Source organism: Bos indicus x Bos taurus, chromosome 1 (assembly GCF_003369695.1).
Source record: "Bos indicus x Bos taurus breed Angus x Brahman F1 hybrid chromosome 1, Bos_hybrid_MaternalHap_v2.0, whole genome shotgun sequence".
Classification (NCBI taxonomy): Eukaryota; Metazoa; Chordata; class Mammalia; order Artiodactyla; family Bovidae; genus Bos; species Bos indicus x Bos taurus.
In genome coordinates, this window is record NC_040076.1 from 76,720,538 (window position 1) to 76,740,962 (window position 20,425).

At 39.6% G+C, this 20,425-nt stretch overlaps 1 protein-coding gene across 1 annotated transcript; it reads left to right on the plus strand.

Annotated features, from left to right (window-relative positions):
- The first annotated feature begins 1,718 nt into the window (after positions 1–1,718).
- CLDN1 (claudin 1) lies at positions 1,719–19,424 on the plus strand. The gene is made up of 4 exons (XM_027538401.1): positions 1,719–2,185; positions 12,046–12,210; positions 15,017–15,101; positions 16,811–19,424. Exons 1-4 carry the CDS (start codon positions 1,963–1,965, stop codon positions 16,971–16,973), a joined length of 636 nt encoding a protein of 211 aa, XP_027394202.1. The 5' UTR covers positions 1,719–1,962; the 3' UTR covers positions 16,974–19,424.
- Positions 19,425–20,425: the final 1,001 nt, after the last annotated feature.

Sequence of the window (20,425 nt, forward strand, 5' to 3'; positions counted from 1 at the left end):
TTTTTTATATATTTTTTAAAAGTGTAGTTTTAGTCTCACAGCAAAATTGAGCAGAAGGTGCAGAGATCCTCATATTCTGTCTCACCTCACACATGCATAGCATGCACCACCAACATTCCCCCAAGTGGCAGAGTTCTCTTCACCCCTCTCATTCACACTATGAAAAAAATTTTTAACTCCCTCTTTACTATAAACTGGCAGTTTCCATAGGAAATATTGAAACATATCTTGTTTTCCCTTTTGCAAGTTTATTTCTGCCTGGGAGGTGCTTCTGTTTTTATTAAAACCATAAAACTTCTCCTCCCACCACACTGGCACCACACACACAAAGAGGTTGGGAAAACATTTTAATTATTCCAAACCACAGCATCTGAGGTACACTTCTGAGTAACTACAAAGAAGGAAGCTTTAGAGACCCACAGAGCAAAACTAAAGGCTGAATAAGCTAAAATCTGAGGTGTTGGCCACAGCCAGTCACACTGCAAAAGCCAGAACTTGGACTTCTAATCCCAGGACAGGTCTCTTTCTACTTGGGGGGACTTTTTAGATGCTGTCACCTCTGATGAATAACATCTGAGAAACACCCTTTGGAGGGGCAGTGGGTCTGGGTGGCCAGGTCCCTCTGAGAATGAATCACTGCTCTAAGACAAAGTGCTGTGAGAAAGAGGGTGATGATGATGATGATGATGTGTGTGTGTGTGTGTTCAAGTGTAGGAATGGTGGAAGGTAGGCTGGGTGTGGGTGTGGGTGTGTACAAGTGTAGGGGTAGGGGAGGGTAGGCTGTATTTCCATAAGGATGGGTGTGTGTGCTCAGTCAAGTCCTACTCACTGAGGTACTTCTTGAGACCCCATAGATTGTAACCCACTCAGCTCCTCTGTCCATACAACTTTCCAAGCAAGAATGCCAGAGTGAGTTGCCATTTCCTTCTCCAGGGGATCTTCCAGACCCAGGGACTGAACCCGTGCCTCTTGCCTTTCCTGCATTGGTAGGCAGACTTTTTTTTTTACCGCTGTGCCACCAGGGAAGCTCAAAGGACATATATTTCGGTCAAGCTGAGATGTAGTTGGGCAGAGTGGGCTGAGAACCAGAGTACTGCATATGCTATCAACTTGCTGTATGGTCTTACGGATCTCACGTTTCCTTTCTGAGTCTCAGTTTCCTAATAAATAAGATATCAACATTTCTTTTATGATTCTAAAAGAGATTTCGAAGGGAAGAAAGGGCATTGGGAGGAAAGGGAAATGGGGAGGAGGCTGAACGGAAAGGGAGGAAAGTGTGTGAGGGAGGTTAGAGGGGTGGAGAGCCATAGAAATGTCTTTTAATCAGCGGGGGAAAAGTCGAAAATGAAACTGTGCGTCCCTTGAGGTCTTAATTTTTCATCTTGGCATCTTTTAGTGTTTAGACATACGTAGTCATTTTTGGATAAATGTGGATTGAATGAACGGAAAGCCTGGGAAGACTCACAGAGGAAAAGGCAAGAGGAGAAAAGACAGGAAACGAGCAGCACCGGGACACTATGCGTACCTGATCCTCCTCGAGTCGTCCCTACTTGGCTGGCAGGACCTTCCCCCCAGAGTTCGGGCCCTATCGCGGGCTCCCGCGCTCCCTCTCGTTTTCCAGCAACCTGCCCGGAAACCGCCAGAGGGCGCTGCGCGGCGGCCGGGTCAGGCCGGGGGCGGAGCTGCTTTAAATCGCGGCGCCCAGCGGGTCTGCATCTCAGTCGCGGTTCGGGAGCAGCCTCAGCTTCTCGCCTCCGAACCGCAGCGCCGACCAAGACCCGGACCCGGACCCGGACCCGGACCCGGTCCCAGAGCTTCTCCGACGTCAGCGCAGGGAGCAGGAGTCCCTGAAATAACTTCTTCCGCTAGGCTCCGTCACGCCCGGGAGTCCCGGGTGCGCACCTGCAAACTCCGCCTTGTGCACCTGCTGCCCCTGAGCCAGCGCGGGCGCCCGAGCGAGTCATGGCCAACGCGGGGTTGCAGCTGCTGGGCTTCATCCTGGCGTTTCTGGGCTGGATCGGCTCCATCGTCAGCACGGCGCTGCCCCAGTGGAAAGTTTACTCCTATGCTAGTGACAACATCGTGACGGCCCAGGCCATCTATGAGGGGCTGTGGATGTCCTGCGTGTCGCAGAGCACCGGGCAGATCCAGTGCAAAGTCTTCGACTCCTTGCTGAATCTGAACAGTGAGTGCCTTCCCCACTCCCCAGTTGTGACTCAGGGTGGTATAATGTTAATCGTTCAGTCGTGTCCGACTCTTTGCAACCCCACAGACTGTCGCCCCGCTAGGCTCCTCTGTCCATGGGCTTCTCCAGGCAAGAATACTGGATAGCGTCGCCATTTCCTCCTCCAGGGGATCTTCCCTACCCAGAGATCGAACCCGGGTCTCCTTCATTGCCGGCAGATTCCTTACTGTCAGAGCTACAGGGACCCAACCCCAAATGGCTCCCTTTTGGAGTAGTAGCTATTAAACGGTTCTGTTGTATGGTTACATGTCTGTCAACCTTCAGTGGATCAAGTCTGCTGATCATGTGCCCCGCCATAAGGTAGCAGAGAGAACCCTGGTTTGGGAAAAGGGACAACCAGACCTAAGCTCTAATTTTTCCTCCAACTCCCTAGGTGACACTCTTCTCAAGGTGTGAGTTTCATCTTACATACCCATGAGTGGGGTGGCAACTGAGCGAGTGGGAGCCAAACTCGATTTTGAGCTCTTAGGCCTTTCCTGGACATTCTCAGATTCTGTGAAAATTGAAGAACTGTAGGGTTAGGACAAGAAAATGATGTGCCTTGAAAAGTTTGGAGCCTGAAAGCCTCTCCAGTTTGTAAAATTAAATAGATAATGCCAGTTATTAGATATAGCTTTTTTCTCTATCTTTACTATGAATTATCATGAGAAGAAATCAGATTCCTACATAGACTGTCTCAACCTAGTGTCTTCTCACACTTGAGTTTGAATCCTCTGATTCTTTTGACTTCTGAGATCCAGTTAGTGTGAAGGGGGCTTCCCCAGTGGCTCAGTGGTAAAGAATCCGCCTGCAGTGCAGGAGACCTGGGTTCTATCCCTGGGTCAGGAAGATCCCCTGGAGAAGGAAATGGCAACCCACTCCAGTATTCTTGCCTGGAGAGTCCCATAGACAGAGGAGCCTGGCAGGCTACAGTCCATGAGGCTGCAGACTCTCAGATACGACTGAGGGACTAAACAAGTGTGAGGAAGTCTTTCCCTCCAAAGACTCCTTGAAGAAGTAAGTCTCTTAAGATTCCCCAGAAGGTTTAGCTCTCAGACCAGGAGTCTTCAGAGGAGGTGGATTGTATAGTCTTATTTTGGAAAGTGAAGGTGGGTGGCAGGTAGAAAAAGGATGAGAAGAAAGAGAAGTTCAAAATTATCTCCCTTCATTAGATAAAGGAGAAAATGAAGCCACTAAGGAGATACAGCTGATGAATGCAGAGGTCAGGAGAGAGAGGGCGGGTCTTCTCTGAGTTTCTGTCTTCCACAGAGGAATTTCTATGTAACGAATGCTGGCTTCTTTCTTTCATAAGTTTGGACAGGATTATGTAGAGAGAAATAGTCCTAGATATGGAGGAGGGAAGAGCGACTGGATGGATTTTTTCTTTTATTGTTTTTTAAAACAAAAACTTCTGAGTTTTGTCAGAAATTCATTAAATTCCTGCTTACTTAGGTAATAACAATTCATGGCCAGAGTAGCTTCCTTGAGATATGACATTAGTTGTCCTGAACTTGTGTCTGTCATGCACTTGAACTAACTTGAATAAAAGCTTCCTTAGCCTTTGCCTAGACAAACAAGCCTGCCCACCAGTCCCCTTTGTGTGCTGACAGTAAGCAGTGTTCAAGTCATTGCTCAAGTGTATTCAGTTGCTTTGTCCACCTCCTGTGTGTGGTTTCGTCAAAAGCCATGCCCTTTAGAGTTGTTCACTCTGTTCCAAATCTGTTTAAAACTCTCGAGTACCTGTGGAATTTGTGACTTAGTGTACACATGGCGGTTTTTAGTGTTGCCATTTCAGCTTTTCAGAGTTCCCATATTAGGATTCTTTTATGCCAAATATAAGGAGTACATTAAGTATATGACTTTATATAATCATTGAATCTCCTCATGGATGGATAAATACGTGTAAGGAATTGTATGGCATTTGGCATGTCAAATTGAAGCACTGCCAGATGGAGATGGTTCTAAGGACAATTCCAGATAGATCTCTGATTCCTCTGATCAAAATGATTCATTTTCTTATTTTTAAGTATCTTTCAAATTATATTTATTCAGCTTCCCTGGGTCTCAGTTGTGTCACTCAGGATCTTCGATCTTTTTGGGGGCATCTTGGATCTTTTACTTGTGGCATGTGGAATCTAGTTCCCTGACCAGGAATCGAACCTGGCTCCCCTGCACCGGGAGTGCAGAGTCTTGGCCACTGGACCACCAGGGAAGTACTAGTAGTTCATTTTCAACGTGTGCAAATAGACTTTCCTTTACCTTCCTTAAGCAGCCAAATGAAATCAGATCAATCCATGTTGTAAATACTGAAATAGGTTATCCCTACACATGATGATGTGTTAAAATGTTTTATTTTCATTTATACCTAGTTATCATAACTGTTATGATTTTTAAAGCTATGATGGAAGATATGAACACTACCTTTCCTCTACCAATTTTGGAGATTGCTTTCTGATGAATTTTTTTTTTTTTTTAACTCCATGTCAGTTCCTATTTTCCTTTTGGTTAATGCCAGAGTTTATCAAAGGTGGGGCTGAGGCCTTTCTCTCAAAACTGGCTCCCAGAAGAGAAAGCCTTGACTCACAGGTATACTTCCCAACCTGCCAGTGACTCACTAGATGCCTTTGGATGGAGCCCAGAGAACCTACCTGTCTCTGTTCTCCACCTGGACAGTTGTGCTCACGCCCACCTGATGTAGAGACCTGGGAGGTGATTCACTGGCTGTTTTTGGTTTAGTACTGTGATATTCAGAGGTGAACAGGCTTATCTGTACCTATAACTAGTGTTCCTTGAAACAAGTTGCACTCCACAAAGTGCTTTTAGGTGAAAAACTTAGAAGTTTCTTAAAATTGTAGTTTGTTCTCTTTGCCAGTGGAGCCCACTTGGCAATTTACAGCTCAGATTCTGGGATTTATAAAGGTTATAGCACTAGATGTGTTAAAAATCCCTGGTTCCCCTTCTCTAACTAGTGTCAGCTGCAAAGAGCTCATGGCAGTGTCTAAAGGGATACAGTGTACTTAAGGCAATGTCAAAAGTGAGATACAGCAAGGCTTCTTTAGATGGTTCTTGCAAAGCAGTTTATGAAAATGTAACTGGGGAATTTCCTGGGTAAGCAAACAATACACCATGGATTGTGGTTTTACCATGGCTAAGACAGTTTCACTTCCATCCAAGAATGGATGTTTATTGACACTGATGACTGATAGTTGGAATATGCAAAAGAGAGTGCCAGATAGAGTTGATTTTCTTGATTAAACTGTATGTCTTGCCTTGTTTTGATTCATTTTTCAAACTTTTGGCAAGCTAGTTCCTATTTCATGTGCTTAGTTAATTGCTTCTCCTGGCTTGACTTTAATAGCTAGAGCTGTCCAAAGATTGGGTTGCCCCAGGAGGTTGCATGGTGGGAGGTGTGCAGGCAGAGGAATAAATAAGTATTTTGAAGGAATGCTGTAGGGAAAATCCAAGTCCCAGACAAATGGGAGGTTAGGCTAGACTCTCTGTAAGTCTCATCTAAACTTAGGATTCTGTAATTTGTTTACAAGCTCCTCTGGCCTGTTCAACTTGCTTTACGTGAATCCACATGTGTGTAGGTGTGCTTTAATGAGTATTGGTTGTTGGTGAAGTTTCCCAGAACTCTCACCATGATGTCAGACTCAATCAAATAATAAAATCACTGACTTGGACGGTCTTTGATGCAGAGGCAGAGATGAGGGCACCTCCTTACACTTCTCTAGACTGCATTAGGCCTGCTGAACCACTGGTGTTTAAGGGGCCATTTGTGTTCAGATCTGTTTTGAGAATTAGTTCTGATTTTTGGAATGATGAAAGTCAAAACCCAAATGCAAACTTGAATACTCAGTTCTGACCCTGGTTCTACCCTAACTAGCCATGTTTATAATGGTGAGCCACTTGATCCCTCTGGACTGTAGTTTCCCTACTTGTAAAGTAGGGCAGAGTGGGGCAGAACAGGGAGATGAATACATGAGTCATTCATCCATTCAACCAGCATGAGCCGGGCCCTATCCTTGTTCCTAGAAATGCAGCTAAGATGATGGATAATGTGCAAGTGTTGATTCCTTTCAGTGCCAACAGTCTTTGTTACCAATTTCAGTGATGCAAAGGACATAGGCAAGTGGCAGAGTTTAGGCTTCCTTGATTGGAGTGATGACTAAGTGGCACAGAATTAACAGAGAAGTGTACATTTAATCATGAGACAATTTCTCTTAAGAAACAAAGATAGCAAAAATGTTTGGAACATCCTGAAAAGTGGTTAAGTCCTGCCTTATCCCAGACCACAGTTATTGACTGTGCTGGAGTCTTGAAGGCACACCCAGTGGCCACCAGTTCATACATCAATCAAATGGAAATGCTAACAGTGAAGACTCTTGAGAAACTTTGAACTTGACTAAAAGTGAACAATTTAATAAGTGAAGATGTCATGGGAGTATAGCTCTGTAACAGTCTGTGATGAGTTCATTTAATTGCAGAAGAGAAAAGAGGATTTTTGTTCTAGTCACCCAGTGGTCAGTTTATCTACTTCATACTTGTTAAGCAACTTGATACAAAGAGGGACTGCATGAAGATAGAGATATAATTAAAATCTTCTTTATTTATGACATATAATAGGGTAATAATATAGTAATATGGCTAGTAAATAGCATGAACAATGCCAGGTATTTAAAGAAGTTCTGCTGCTTGTGTAGTAAGACTTTAGAAATGCTTTAGAAAAAAAAAAAAAAATTCCACTGACTTGTCTCTGCTTGTCTTTCTACGCTTATGTAGATTAACCTCACTGTAGTAGATCAGTAACTTCTAACTCATTTCTTGTCTCGTAAGTAGAGATCTTTGTAAGTATGTTTTCAAATTATACTTTCAGGTTGCAAGTGTTAAGAACTCCTTAGGGAGTCTTTAATCTCAAGATTATCAGTCTAGCTAAGTGTAATTAAAAGACCGCCTTCTCCATGTACTGCTGAATAATTATGAGGAACAATAAATAGTGTACCTTTTTGAATGTTCGCTAACCATTTTCTCCAAAGACAGCTTTAATCGGTGGTAATAATATTGTAGAGGCAAATTTAATGGGCCAGAAAGAAACATACTTGCTTCAGACTGGAGCCACTCAGGTCAACTCAGAGTTAATAGTTCAAGACTTTATCTCTCTGGCCTAAAATATTTGGTAGCTTTCAAATATTTCTCAACTTCTCTGCCCTGCTGGTCATTGTTCCACCAGAAAAAAAACTTCATCTTGGAAGCTCATTAGATGCATAATTTAGAAAATTTTTTAAAATTAGATTCGGTTAAACAAAAAGTATGATTTTTTTTCTCTGTAGGTGAATTTCTAGCTTTTAATAATCTAAACTAGATCTGGCTTTATGTAGCAAGATTTTAGTATCTTGAGGCTTTCTAAGAGGTGTTTCTCAGTGTTATTTCAAAAATTAAGCTTAACACAAAAGGTATTTTTACCTATTATATATTAATTTTTAAAAGATAAAGACATATTAAAATTTAAATTAATTGATCCCAGATTGAATAATCCATGAAGCTTGCGAGGTACTGTTAAGTGCTTTGAATAGAAATATGAACAAATATTTGGCCAAGTTATCAAGGAGCCCACAATTACATATTTTAGCTCTCTGACTTAAAAGACTTCTATAAAATGTTAATTTGAAGGATTCATCTGGTTCCAGCTTAAAACTGTGCAATTTAGATTCTATCTGCATGTAAAACCCTCATAACTTGTAACACTTGCTTACTTTGACTTGTAATCCACCATTACATGTGCCCAACTAGTGAGTTTTGATGCTGTTATGATTCTCAGCCTTTTTTCCCTATGTTTACATTTCTCCCCACATATCACTATAGTTAAGAATTCATCCAAATATCTCCAGTGATGCAAGATGAGATTATGTGTTTGATGCCCATCTAGTATTGTAAAATACAGACATCTCCTAAGCCAGTGGATGTCAAGACGTAAATGAAAAAATACTGCTTCACAAAATAACAGTATTGCTTTTTATCAGATTTTTTAAAATGAAATATGATCTCCTTGCAATATATGGTTTATATGATTCCTGAGTATAGGTTTTCCCCCATTTTCTCCATTATTTTTGTGCATTATGCATATAATTCTTTATACTATAAGACTTACTAGGGTTTGTAGCACACAGAACAAAATATCTGTTCCTTTCCCCTTAGAAATTTTGTAAAGTAGTGGAAAGAATAAATGGGGTGTGAATTAAATGTGTTTTCTTTGAGAACTGAAAGGAGAACAGACTCCGAGATGAAGACTGTGAAAACGAGATAATCCCAGGCGAGTGCAGGTGGAGCCCTGAAGTGGTTGATCCACGTACGCTCTCTGCCTGGGTGGTTTTATGCAGGCCTGACTCAGGAGCTTGAGGCCCAGCAGACTCCTCGTGAAGAGTACCTTGTGATCCAAGCGCTCAGACCTGCTGGGCTGGTGGCCTGCTGTTTATACATGAAGTAAAGATCAGAACGGTTATAGAAGCTGGATCTGGTTTGAAGCCCTACAACTCAAAGTAGAAAACTTAGACATCAGAGAAAGCAACCAAAGTGGTGAATAAAGGTTGGAAAATTGAGCTTAATAGACAGACAGAGCAAAAGGTAGTTGAGAGAAGTAAAACGCTATACATATTTTTTACCCTGTCAGAGGAAGACAGGGTAAAAAATCTTTTCATTCCTCCTTTAAGACACTAAATGGCTTCTGCTCACATTTAGAATAAACTCCAAAACCCTTTCCCTAGCTTGCAAAATCGTACTTGATAAATGCCTTCTGCTTACCTTGCTAACCCTTTTCATTTTACTTTCCACATCCAAACATCCTCCAATAGTGGCTAGCTTTCCCAGTTTGCCAGGATTGAAGACCGTCTCAGAAGGCAGGACTTGTAGTTTTAAAACCTAGAGAGTCAGCCAAAATGGATGAGTGGTCACCCTGTCCTCCACGTGAATCATCTCTGTGACTTTCAGCATCTCCTTTTCCAGTGTTCCTTTGACTGAAATGCTTTCTTTCTGAGTGGCACTTAGGACCCGATAAGAAATCTCTGTTTCTGTAGAAGAGGTTATTTATGTAGAAGAGGCTATTTATTTTATTTTTTATTTTCCTTCTGAGCATGATTGCCTTTGCAAAACTGTTGGCAAACCAGAAGGAAGGACACACCATAATTATGGAGTCCTTGGTACTTTTCTCTTCATACCAGAGTGTCGTTTGTGATTCCAAGGGAGGTTTCACAATAATCTTATAAGCAGCTATAGTTCCTGGACATGAAACAACAGACGGGTTTCAAATAGGGAAAGGAGTACGTCAAGGCTGTATATTGTCACCTTGCTTATTTAACTTATAAGCAGAGTACATCATGAGAAACGCTGGGCTGGAGGAAGCACAAGCTGGAATCAAGATTGCCAGGAGAAATATCAATAACCTCAGATATGCAGATGACACCACCCTTATGGCAGAAAGTGAAAGGGAACTAAAAAGCCTCTTGATGAAAGTGAAAGAGACAAGTAAAAAGTTGGCTTAAAGCTCAACATTCAGAAAATGAAGATTGTGGCATCTGGTCCCATCACTTCATGGGAAATAGATGGGAAAACAGTGGAAACAGTGTCAGAATTTATTTTTCGGAGCTCCAAAATCACTGCAGATGGTGATTGCAGCCATGAAATTAAAAGACGCTTACCTCTTTGGAAGGAAAGTTATGACCAACCTAGACAGCATATTAAAAAGCAGAGACATTACTTTGCCAACAAAGGTCCATATAGTCAAGGCTATGGTTTTCCAGTAGTCATGGATGTGAGAGTTGGACTATAAAGAAAGCTGAGCACTGAAGAATTGATGGTTTTGAACTGTGGTGTTGGAGAAGACTCTTGAGAGTCCGTTGGACAGCAAGGAGATCCAACCAGTCCATCCTAAAGGAGATCAGTCCTGGGTGTTCTTTGGAAGGGCTGATGCTGAAGTTGAAACTCCAATACTTTGGCCCCCTGATGTGAAGAGCTAACTCATTTGAAAAGACCCTGATGCTGGGAAAGATTGACAGCAGGAGGAGAAGGGGACAACAGAGGATGAGATGGCTGGATGGCATCACTGACTCGATGGACATGAGTTTGGGTGGAGTCCAGGAGTTGGTGATGGACAAGGAGGCCTGGCATGCTGTGGTTCATGGGGTCACAAAGAGTCAGACACGACTGAGCGACTCAACTGAATTGAACTGATAGTTCCTGGTAACCCATGATCCATGAAACATGTTTTGATTCAGAAATTCGTGTGCCAACCTTCAATCTTCAAATAAGTGTATAAGTTGGGTGCACACTTGCCCACATGCATTTATGGGGAAGTGAATCAATGAGGGGAGCATGAGAATGCCTTTGGTTTGCTTTGTAATTAAATCAAGTAAAAATTTATCTTGGCTTCCCAAATATCTCTCATATACAGTCAAAAAATGTCTTTAATACTTTCAGAAAGAGGTTACTATGATTTTATCATAGATTGCCTGACTATGGCAAGGATGGAAATATTAACAAATTTAAATAAATTGATGTTTTAGAAATCTTTACCATTAATTATGATTTTTAGCCTAAATTCTCAACCCTAAAAATACTGACACTGAGCCTAAGTCTAAATTAGATACTGAGATATAAAACCTTTCTATCATGTCATCTAGTTTTGAGACCATTAGGAAGTCAATTGTTCCAACTTCTTGGTTACAGATATCATCATTCATACTTTACATAATAAAAACATGGTCCCAAAGAATAGTAACTGGCTTACCCATAAAATAGCACACTTTGTTATTACAATGTAAATATTTTTTATATTTGCATAAAGACTTGTCATATGTTAACACTGTCAAAGAGATAATGATCTTTATTTGATGGTGGAAATAAATCTAAAGTTAAACTCATCTAACCAGTGTAGTTACAACTCACTTTTCTTTGAGAATCTGTGCCTCAGATTTTTTTGAGAATTTCTTTGAGAATTTATGCCATAGGGATGGCAACACGCTTTTACTCTTTAATATATTTACTGGCATATCTCAAACCTAACCCTATATATTTGATCATGACTTAGTATACCAATGACAAGAACAAGAAATTAGAAAATTAGTGGAATCCTAAGAAGTGCTACATTGAATTGTCAGCCATTTTACAACATAGTAATTTAAATGGTTTTAAACACCAGTGATATTTCTGAATATAAACCTACTGTGTTCCAAAATAACATCTCAAAGGCTATTATGTTTTGTTCTGAGAAAATGGTTTTCAGATCTCCCACCCCACCCCCATTACTGGATTTATGTGTTGCTTATCCAGCCAAGACAATCTATGAGAAATTCATTTCTTGTCTTCCAAATTCACCCACCCAGATTTTCCCCAGCTTGATGACTGGAGTGTAAAGCTGTTGACTGCTACCAAGATATATTGTAAACCGTTTAAAGTATAAATGGTTTAACATTAAGGATAATGTATGATTGTTATTTCAGAATTAAAATTCTCCAGTAGTAAGAATTAACAATGTGTTATAAGCCTATTCAACCAAATCATTAATTATTTTTCAGAGGATTTTGAATTTAATGTTGAAAACATAAACTGTTAGAGCTGGAGGAATTCTTATTCATCATTCAGCCAGATAGTTGTTTTTCCGGAGGAGAAACTGTGTGGGTTTCCTGCAAAGGCATCACTGGAACTGGGGTCTCCTGACTCCTGGTTGTTTTCTGTCTTCCATACAACATTGAAATATACGTGGTCTTCTACAACTCTTCTCTTGTTGGTCTAGGCATGATTGTTACATGTTCTAAAATGTTTTTTGTCAGGCACTTTGCAAGCAACCCGTGCCTTGATGGTGATTGGCATCCTGCTGGGACTAATAGCCATCTTTGTGGCCACCGTTGGCATGAAGTGTATGAAGTGCATGGAAGACGACGAGGCACAGAAGATGCGGATGGCTGTCTTTGGGGGCGTGATCTTTCTTATTTCAGGTAAGAGAGGCCCTGTCCCTCTTAGACCTTATTAAACTCTTTCTGATGTTTTTTAAGGTCTAGTTTTTGGCTTCCTTAGATCACGTTGGCTTTATTGCTCTTGAATCAATTGAATTCAGTTCCTTTAAAATATGAAGACATAGAAACTTTAAACCCAGTTGACTTTCACTTTCTCAAATGGGAACTGCATAAAAATCTGAGATCTACATTCACAGCGGATAGGTCTATTCCCTGAGGTTTCAGGTGCCAAGTGATTCATTAGAAACAGTCTCCTTAAGTGAAGGGAGAGATTTTTTTCTATCTAGCAAATACTGAGAACCAATTCTGTGTAATTCAGAAAATTTCTGTGGTGTCTCTACTGATACTACATGGGAAAGATGGGGAATGGTGAGAGAGAACATGAAGAAGGTATAATCATACAGGAATAAATGAATGGAATGAATAGGGCTGGGATTATTGGAGGAAGTGGAGGACATTATTCCATGTAAGCAGTACTGATTCTGGAATGAACAGGTTTTACCCATAGATCAATGAGGAGAAAGGGCATTTGGAGTTCAGGTGGAATGTTGGAATGGTAGGAAATGAGAAAAAATGAGTTAAAAAAAGAAAATAATACAGAAAAGTCTTGGAATAAAAACCTTGATAAAAGAGTGAGGTTACATTCTCCATAGAAAATAAATATGTATTTATTGCTTTATTCAAATCTTATTATGTGACCTTTGAGAAAATGAGAGCCAGAACAGGACATGACAGTTCATTTGTAAAGTCTTATAATAAAGTTAATATTAAATAAGATAATGTGTGCATATAAAATTGTGTGTGTATATAAAATAATAGACTATTATATGTCATATATAGTAGGTGTCTATTGTTTTGAAATAGACTATTACATATGCTTTCCTGATGGCTCAACTATAAAGAATCTGCTTGCCAATGCAGGAGATATGGATTTGATCCCTGGGATGGGAAGATTGCCTGGAGAAGGAAATGGAAACCCACTCCAGTATTCTTGCCTGGGAAATCCCATGGACAGGGGAGCTCGGCAAGCTATCGTCCATGGGGTCACAAAGAGTTAGACATGACTTAAAGACTAAACAGCAACAATAAGACTATTACATAAACTATATATGGGAGTCTATTGTTTTTGGAAATGACATTAGTAGTATAGTCTACCACTAGGAAAAACTAGAATTAGATTTTTTCCTCATTTTCTCTTTAAGAAAAGTATGTGGATTTCATGAACAATGAAGGAAGAATGCCTGTGGCTTTACTAAACATTTGGTTACAGACTATTCAAATTACTACTGCAGAGCATTTTATTCCCAACACTTAGGTTTTACACCAAAGGCTAAGAACACACTTACTGAGTAGAACCTGTCCTCTGCTAATCTTCTAGTTACTCCTGTCCACCACTGTGCAGTCTCACAGACTCCCTAGGAGTGAGGGTTGCCAAGTTCCAGAGTATTCATATTTTCTACTGAGCAGCCAAAAGCAACAGTGTTTTCTTTCAAGTATTAGAGGCAATTAGGTTGGACCACTTTTTTTGTAGGAGGAAGAGGGCAGTGGGTGTAGCATAGAAATATTAATCTGTCTAAATTGATGAATTTTTAGACTGACTGTGTGCTAAGTCACTTCAGTTGTGTCTCTTTGCAACCCTATAGCGACCCTATATACTATAACTTGCCAGGCTCCTCTGTCCCTGGGATTCTTCAGGCAAGAATACTGGAGTGGGTTGCCATGCCCTCCTCCAGGGGTTCTTCCTGACCTAGGGATCGAAACCTGTGTCTCTTACATCTCCTGCATTGGCAGGCGTTTTCCTTAACACTAGTGCCCCCTAAGCCCAGACTATAAAAAGAAATTATTTAAGTTCTTTGGATAAAAAGATTGAGGTACTATATACTTATTTTAATAAATGATACAGTAGATTATTTTGACTAAGTGGTTTCTGTGGGGTTTCCCAGGTGTCTCAATGGTAGAGAATCCACCTGCTAATACAGGAAATGTGGGTTCAATTACTGGGTCTAGAAGATCTCCTAGAGAAGGAAATGGCAACCCACGCCAGTATTCTTGCCTGGAAAATCCCATGGATAGAGGAACCTGGCAGGCTACAATCCAGACAAAGACTGAGCATGCACACAGGCACTGAAATGTGAGAGGCATGAGAAATTGAGAGTGTGCTGCATACATTGATCTGATGTGGCACCTCAGTGAATCTCATGGCAAGACCTGGAACATCTGGCCAATAGGGGTGTAGGGATTTAGGTGATTGGTGTACTCTGATCCAGGTCCAGTGTGTTCCTGCTATCTAGCTATTTACATTCATTTTGATCCTTCAGAAATGTGAATTTTGCATTTTGGCCAAGAAGAATGTAGAGGAGTTTTCATCTTCCCTTTTGTAAGCTTTACTAATAAGGACTTTGGTTTTATCAAAAGTAGTCTAGCACACTAATTTATAACAATCTATATTAAAGAGATCTTAAATGACATGAATCTCCTGAATGTTTCCAAAAGAATGTTATTTGTGCCAGGGACCTTAAACTGTAAGTGAATAAGATGACATGAACAGTCAAGTGCCTAACTCCAACCTAGTATTTTTGTCTGTCTTAAGAGAACACTTATACAAAATCATGTTTGAACCTCTGTTCATCCTAAATTAATGTCATCTGAATTAAAATGGACTAAATTTAAAATGTCAGCATTATTGATGAAATTTTATTCTTGTAAAATACTTATAAATTTAATGAGCCATGCATTTATGCTCAGTGTTTCATGGTGATTAACAGTCTTTTGTTTTGAATTTCCATAGGTCTGGCTATTTTAGTTGCCACAGCATGGTATGGCAATAGAATTGTTCAAGAATTCTATGACCCCATGACCCCGGTCAATGCCAGGTAATGATAGTCACATATAAAATTGTTTATTCTCTGAGAAAATACCCTTTTATGTTCTGCAAAGACCAGTTACTATGGTAACTTCCCAGACTTGCTATCCAGCATTTTATTGAATTTTTGCCAAAATTGAAAATAACTTGAATGGCCTGTGACATGTTAAAAATAGTTTGATAATTACTTTAATCGCATGTATTGATGACAAAATAAACCTCAAAGTAGAAAAGGTGTATACTTTCCAAATGTATGCTAGACCTTTTTTCATATTTTTTAATTTTTTTAATATTAATAAAGACACCAATAGATTTGAAATTTCACTTTTGAAGTATATTCTGATACAACACTTAATTGTGATTATTTGTAACTAAACACAGTTTATGATTGATCAAAAAAACAGTTCTATTATAGAGGTTAATAACCTTTAACAGAAACTTCATTCCTAACAATTTTATTTATGGAAAAAACAATTTTATTTATGAAAAGGATGAGTTACCACTATGAAATTTTGTGTTTCATCACGTCCATAAAATAATTTTAGAAAGATCATCCTTCTTAATATTGCAAGTTTGGGAAGTTAAAGAGCTGACACTTGGCTCTCATGTAATGACACCCTTTGATCAGAGACAAGGCTCTTTGTGTCACTGTGTTCACTTCTTTAAAGCCTAATAACTATATTCAGAGTTGGGATGTTAAGATGTAATTATTGTTTGTTGAGTGCTAAGATGAATGGATGAAAAATGCTAGTGGTGGAGAGATAAGGTGTGCTTCTTTGTTTATAGTCACTCATGTATAAGAAAACACATACTGCCAGGATGTTGTTGGAACCTATCCCGTAAGACTACAAAGTAGGGACAGAAACTGCTGGAGGTCAATAGGCTAAAAGTTTACCAGTAATGGATATGAAAGCACTTTATAAATTGCCAGGCACTGTATACTTACTTACATCGTCTCACATGATCCTAAAAGCAGTACAGTGAGGAAGATGGGATCATTGGGCTTTAAGAGAAGCAGCCTCTGAGGTTGACACATTGAGTTCATGACCCACAATTCAGCAGCTGAGAGTTTGCATCAGGATTCAAACTCAGACCTTATCATTCTAGATCTGACCCTTCTCTTTCCTTATTGTCGACCGTCGGTCACAGATCTTCTCCCAGAAGTATGGCTTAATACATCCACCTGCATCAACTTAATCTAGAACAATCTATGGGTTGTTTAGGAGTTTTTTCTGCAAAACCATAGATCAGATTTCAGTGTTTATCAGGGGTTAACTGTTGAAAAGTCTAATAGTCTCCAAAACACTCTGGTAGTTTTTTTTTGTTTTATTTTTTATAGAATACTGTTGTTACTTGGTGATAGCATGACTTGTTGTTTTAGCCTAGGAACCATATTCCAAACCTGACTTTTAAGGTATGTAGCATACTTTAAAAGTCTCCTACACATGGAAAAGTCTTTGGAAATATTTGCGTAATTAACCTGGTGTTACATGCCAAATTGCCTGATCTACTGTTGCAAATTGTCAACAACTGCAATGTGAATGTTCTCGTGTGTGTGTTCACAAACCTTAAAGTACTTCATAAAACTTAAAGGGATCACAGGGGATTTTTTCCCAGTGGAAAACAATCTGAGTGTGATATTGATTTCATTCTTTAATTAATTAGAGAAGTTTCCAATGGTTCATTGATTAAGCAAATGAATCACCTTTTTTTTTTTAGGTATGAATTTGGTCAGGCTCTCTTCATTGGCTGGGCTGCTGCTTCTCTCTGCCTTCTGGGAGGTGCCCTGCTGTGCTGCTCCTGTCCCCGGAAAACAACATCTTACCCAACACCCAGGCCCTATCCCAAGCCAGCACCTTCCAGTGGGAAAGACTATGTGTGACATAGAAGCGAAAGCTGACAATCCTGTTGGAACCAACAAGAAATGGACATTGAAATACTGGCATTGACATTAAGATCTTAGCTTTTGACTCTTGTAGTCTGAACTGTGGTATTACAACAAAAAACATATTTTTTTTAAATATCCATTGCTAAAAATGACTTAGCCTTATCTCCTTTCCTCAATACAGAAGGGAAGCCTTTTCCATTTGTATTACTGCTTCCCACTGAGTAATCATCTCAAATGAGGGGAGATAGCATTCCTTAAATATATATAGATATGTACATAAACATGTTTTTTCTATAAAAAAATTAGTAAGAATTCTTATTCTCATTGTATTGGTACCAGCATTCTTAAAATGTATCTAAAAAGTGAAAAAAAAATTAATTCTTGATTAAGTCATTTATTTGCTATTTTTCAAATTCTTCTTTCTTTATGTACACATACATAATAGGTCAAATATCATTTACCCTCCTTCATCAGCTTTTAGTGTCTTTCACAGAAGACCTGACCTGCTTTACCAAGTATGAATTATTTCAGTTCTTCACATGTGCCCTCTTTAAATGTTTGTATCATATTTTTTTATTACCATGATCTTTTAGCACTTGCTTTTTCAGCATTCAGTCATTCTTCATGCCTTTGTTTTTTGTGAGGTTGAGCTTAACTCTTGAATCTGATAACACATTTTATATGCCTATAGTTTAATTCCTGAAGTCAATAAGAGTCTCTTGCAGACCAGAGCTTTGGGAGCAAATCTTTCTGTGTGTGACTAGATGACATGTTCCTGTTGACCTTCCCATACGCCTCCTGTACCCTGACCTGTAACACACTTATTTGCTTTGAAAATATTTGCCCCATTGAGGAACTGTGTGCTGCTTTTCCAAGTATTGTAACACAATTCTATTGATTAAATTTTTTGAGCTACTTATTCAGTTATATGCCCTCCCAAACTACCTTATTCTTGTCCCCTTCCTTAACTGTATTGTTTTCTTGTATAGCTTACCTCTTCCCAGAGAGGAACAGACTGTTTGAATGAAGTACTCGAATTTCTATAGTGATACTCTGATGACAAATATTCTCTCTGTAGCTTATAGGCAAGTCACTTAATCTTTCTCCTCTTTTCCCATCTGTCAAATTGAGATAATGATACTTAACCAGCTGGTAGAGTGGTATAAGTATTAATTAGTTGATATTATGCTCATTCTTTGAACATGAAATATGCCTAAGTAGTGTTTCTGTTTGCTAAATTGGCTGTTAAGAAGTCGTTGAACCAAACCTACACACAGGCCTTCTCGTGGTTAGGCACCTTCCTCTCTCCTCAGGCCTGTACCTTCCTTTCAGCTGTGGCCACCATTTTGTTGGCACTCTGTTCCATTTTAACAATTGCTCTTAGTTTTCCAGTTTGTGGAAAATAACTCCTTCACTTCAGCAAGATGTTGTAATGGAAAGGGTGTTGACTTCCGTGTCTGGAGACTTGATGAGTCTTGGTGCTATCAATTACAGTGTGAGTTTGGGCAAGGCACAGGTTGCCCTAGATTTATTGCTTCATTTCTAAAGAGAGGATTGTAATGCCTGACCTGCCTACCTCACAGGGCTATTGAGGGGATCCAGTGAGACAGGATACACGTAAATGTGATTTTGTAAGATGAAAAGTATTGTACTGGGGGAAAGAATTAAAGAATTTAAGCACATAGATTTTAGACTATTTTTCAAATGACTGAAAAGAGAAATTTTAAGAAATTGATTTCCTGTCTTAACCAACCTCATAAGTGAGGAGACAAATGAATTTCAGCTTGCTAAGTGAAAAAAACTTTAAGGAAGTCTTAGTTTTCTTTGATCAAGGTGGCCTGATGCTTTTTGTGTGGCTAAGATTTTCTCCTTTCAGGAGTGCAGACTTGACCTAGAACAAGTTTGCAGATGTAATGGGTAAAACGGAAGTTTAAGTGTTGACCAAAGAATGGAAGATTTTTTGAGTTTTAATAACTTGTAAGGGTATACAAGATGGATATTGGTTAAGTGATGTCATCAGAGGTATTGCTACTAGCTGGCAGCTAACATGGCTAGGATAGGTAGTTTAGAAATATAACTCATAGTGAAACCACCTAGAGGAAGTTATCCAAAGGATTGAATCATAGTACTTGAACCTAGTAAATTTTAGTGTGTCTTCCAAACCTGAAAGTCTGTGCTCCTAAAATGTGTAATTCAAAGAATCTCAGCTACCTTCATAGATCCTACTGATGGGCAAGTATTAATACATGTGATTACTAGTTGGTAAACTCTGAAAAGATATCCATAGTACAAAATGGGCAACAGAATTGTGACACCAGAATCTGTCTGACTTTGATATTTTTGTACTCTACTACCCTACTTGGAAACGGATAGATATTTCAGGGGTTTGTAATGGGAATTTGTATAAAGCATTACTCTTTTTCAATAAATTGTTTTTAATATAAATCTTTAGTCAGTTTATTATTTTTTTTAATCATTTATTTCAAGATTGCCTTGCATGGAAGACAAGATGGCTCAGGATAGGATCCAACTTACCATGTATTCCTGGGAAATAGCTATGGTGCCTCTGGGCCACTTGTCAAGTATTTGAGTAACTCCACCCACTGGAATGACCTACTGCTCTCCAACTGTGCTTCTTCCTCATCAAGGGTGATGATAGAAGAGAATGTCAAGAGAGATAACTTCATTTCTCTCATCCATAGAAAGGAGACATACTACAATAAATGACTAAGTGATAACGTAGTCAACTGGAAAGCACTGTGAAAACTTAAGTTGTTGTGTTTTCTACAGGTTGGCAGAGTGAAAGACAGCTAGAAATCCATTATTGTTTTTGTAATAATTACCAGGTGGTTCAATGGTAAAGAATCTGCCTGCCAATGAAGGAAATGCAGAAGATGTAGTTTCAATCTCTGGGCTAGGAAGATCCCTTGGAGGCGAAAATAGCAACCCACTTCAGTATGCCTGGGAAATCCCATGGACAGAGAAGTCTGTCGGACTACAGACCATGGGGCTGCAAAGAGTTGGGTAGGATTGAGCACATGACCACACACGCATTACCAAAACTACTTTTTAGGAAAGCAAGTGATGAAACTTATTCACTCATTATCTAAAAATATCAATGATTGATACAGCCTTAGTTGTAACCACTTCTTAAGCAATTTACATAATACAGAGACAGGCTAGTAAACATAAGATTGAGCTCTCTGTGGAGCTCTATGGGGACATTAACCTTAAGGGTGAGAGATGAAGATTATTGTCAGTCTCTTTAAATTACTCAGATGTGTCAGATCTCCACTCTTTCTACAGAATTGAAATCCTCCTGGATGGGTCCAGGCCCATGAAATTTGAGAGGAAATAAAATCCCTAAGTGCTGATAAGAACTCTGAAGAGAAAAGCTGGGTTGTCAATCGTACCAAGTAGACACCACCCCTGTGTAGGCTCTTTCT

Bases quoted from the DNA above. Each gene is read 5' to 3' on its own strand.
- CLDN1 (XM_027538401.1), top strand. From the start codon at position 1,963: ATGGCCAACGCGGGGTTGCAGCTGCTGGGCTTCATCCTGGCGTTTCTG. The intron at 2,186-12,045 runs GTGAGTGCCTTC...GTTTTTTGTCAG, and splicing joins CTCCTTGCTGAATCTGAACA to GCACTTTGCAAGCAACCCGT. The intron at 12,211-15,016 runs GTAAGAGAGGCC...GAATTTCCATAG, and splicing joins CGTGATCTTTCTTATTTCAG to GTCTGGCTATTTTAGTTGCC.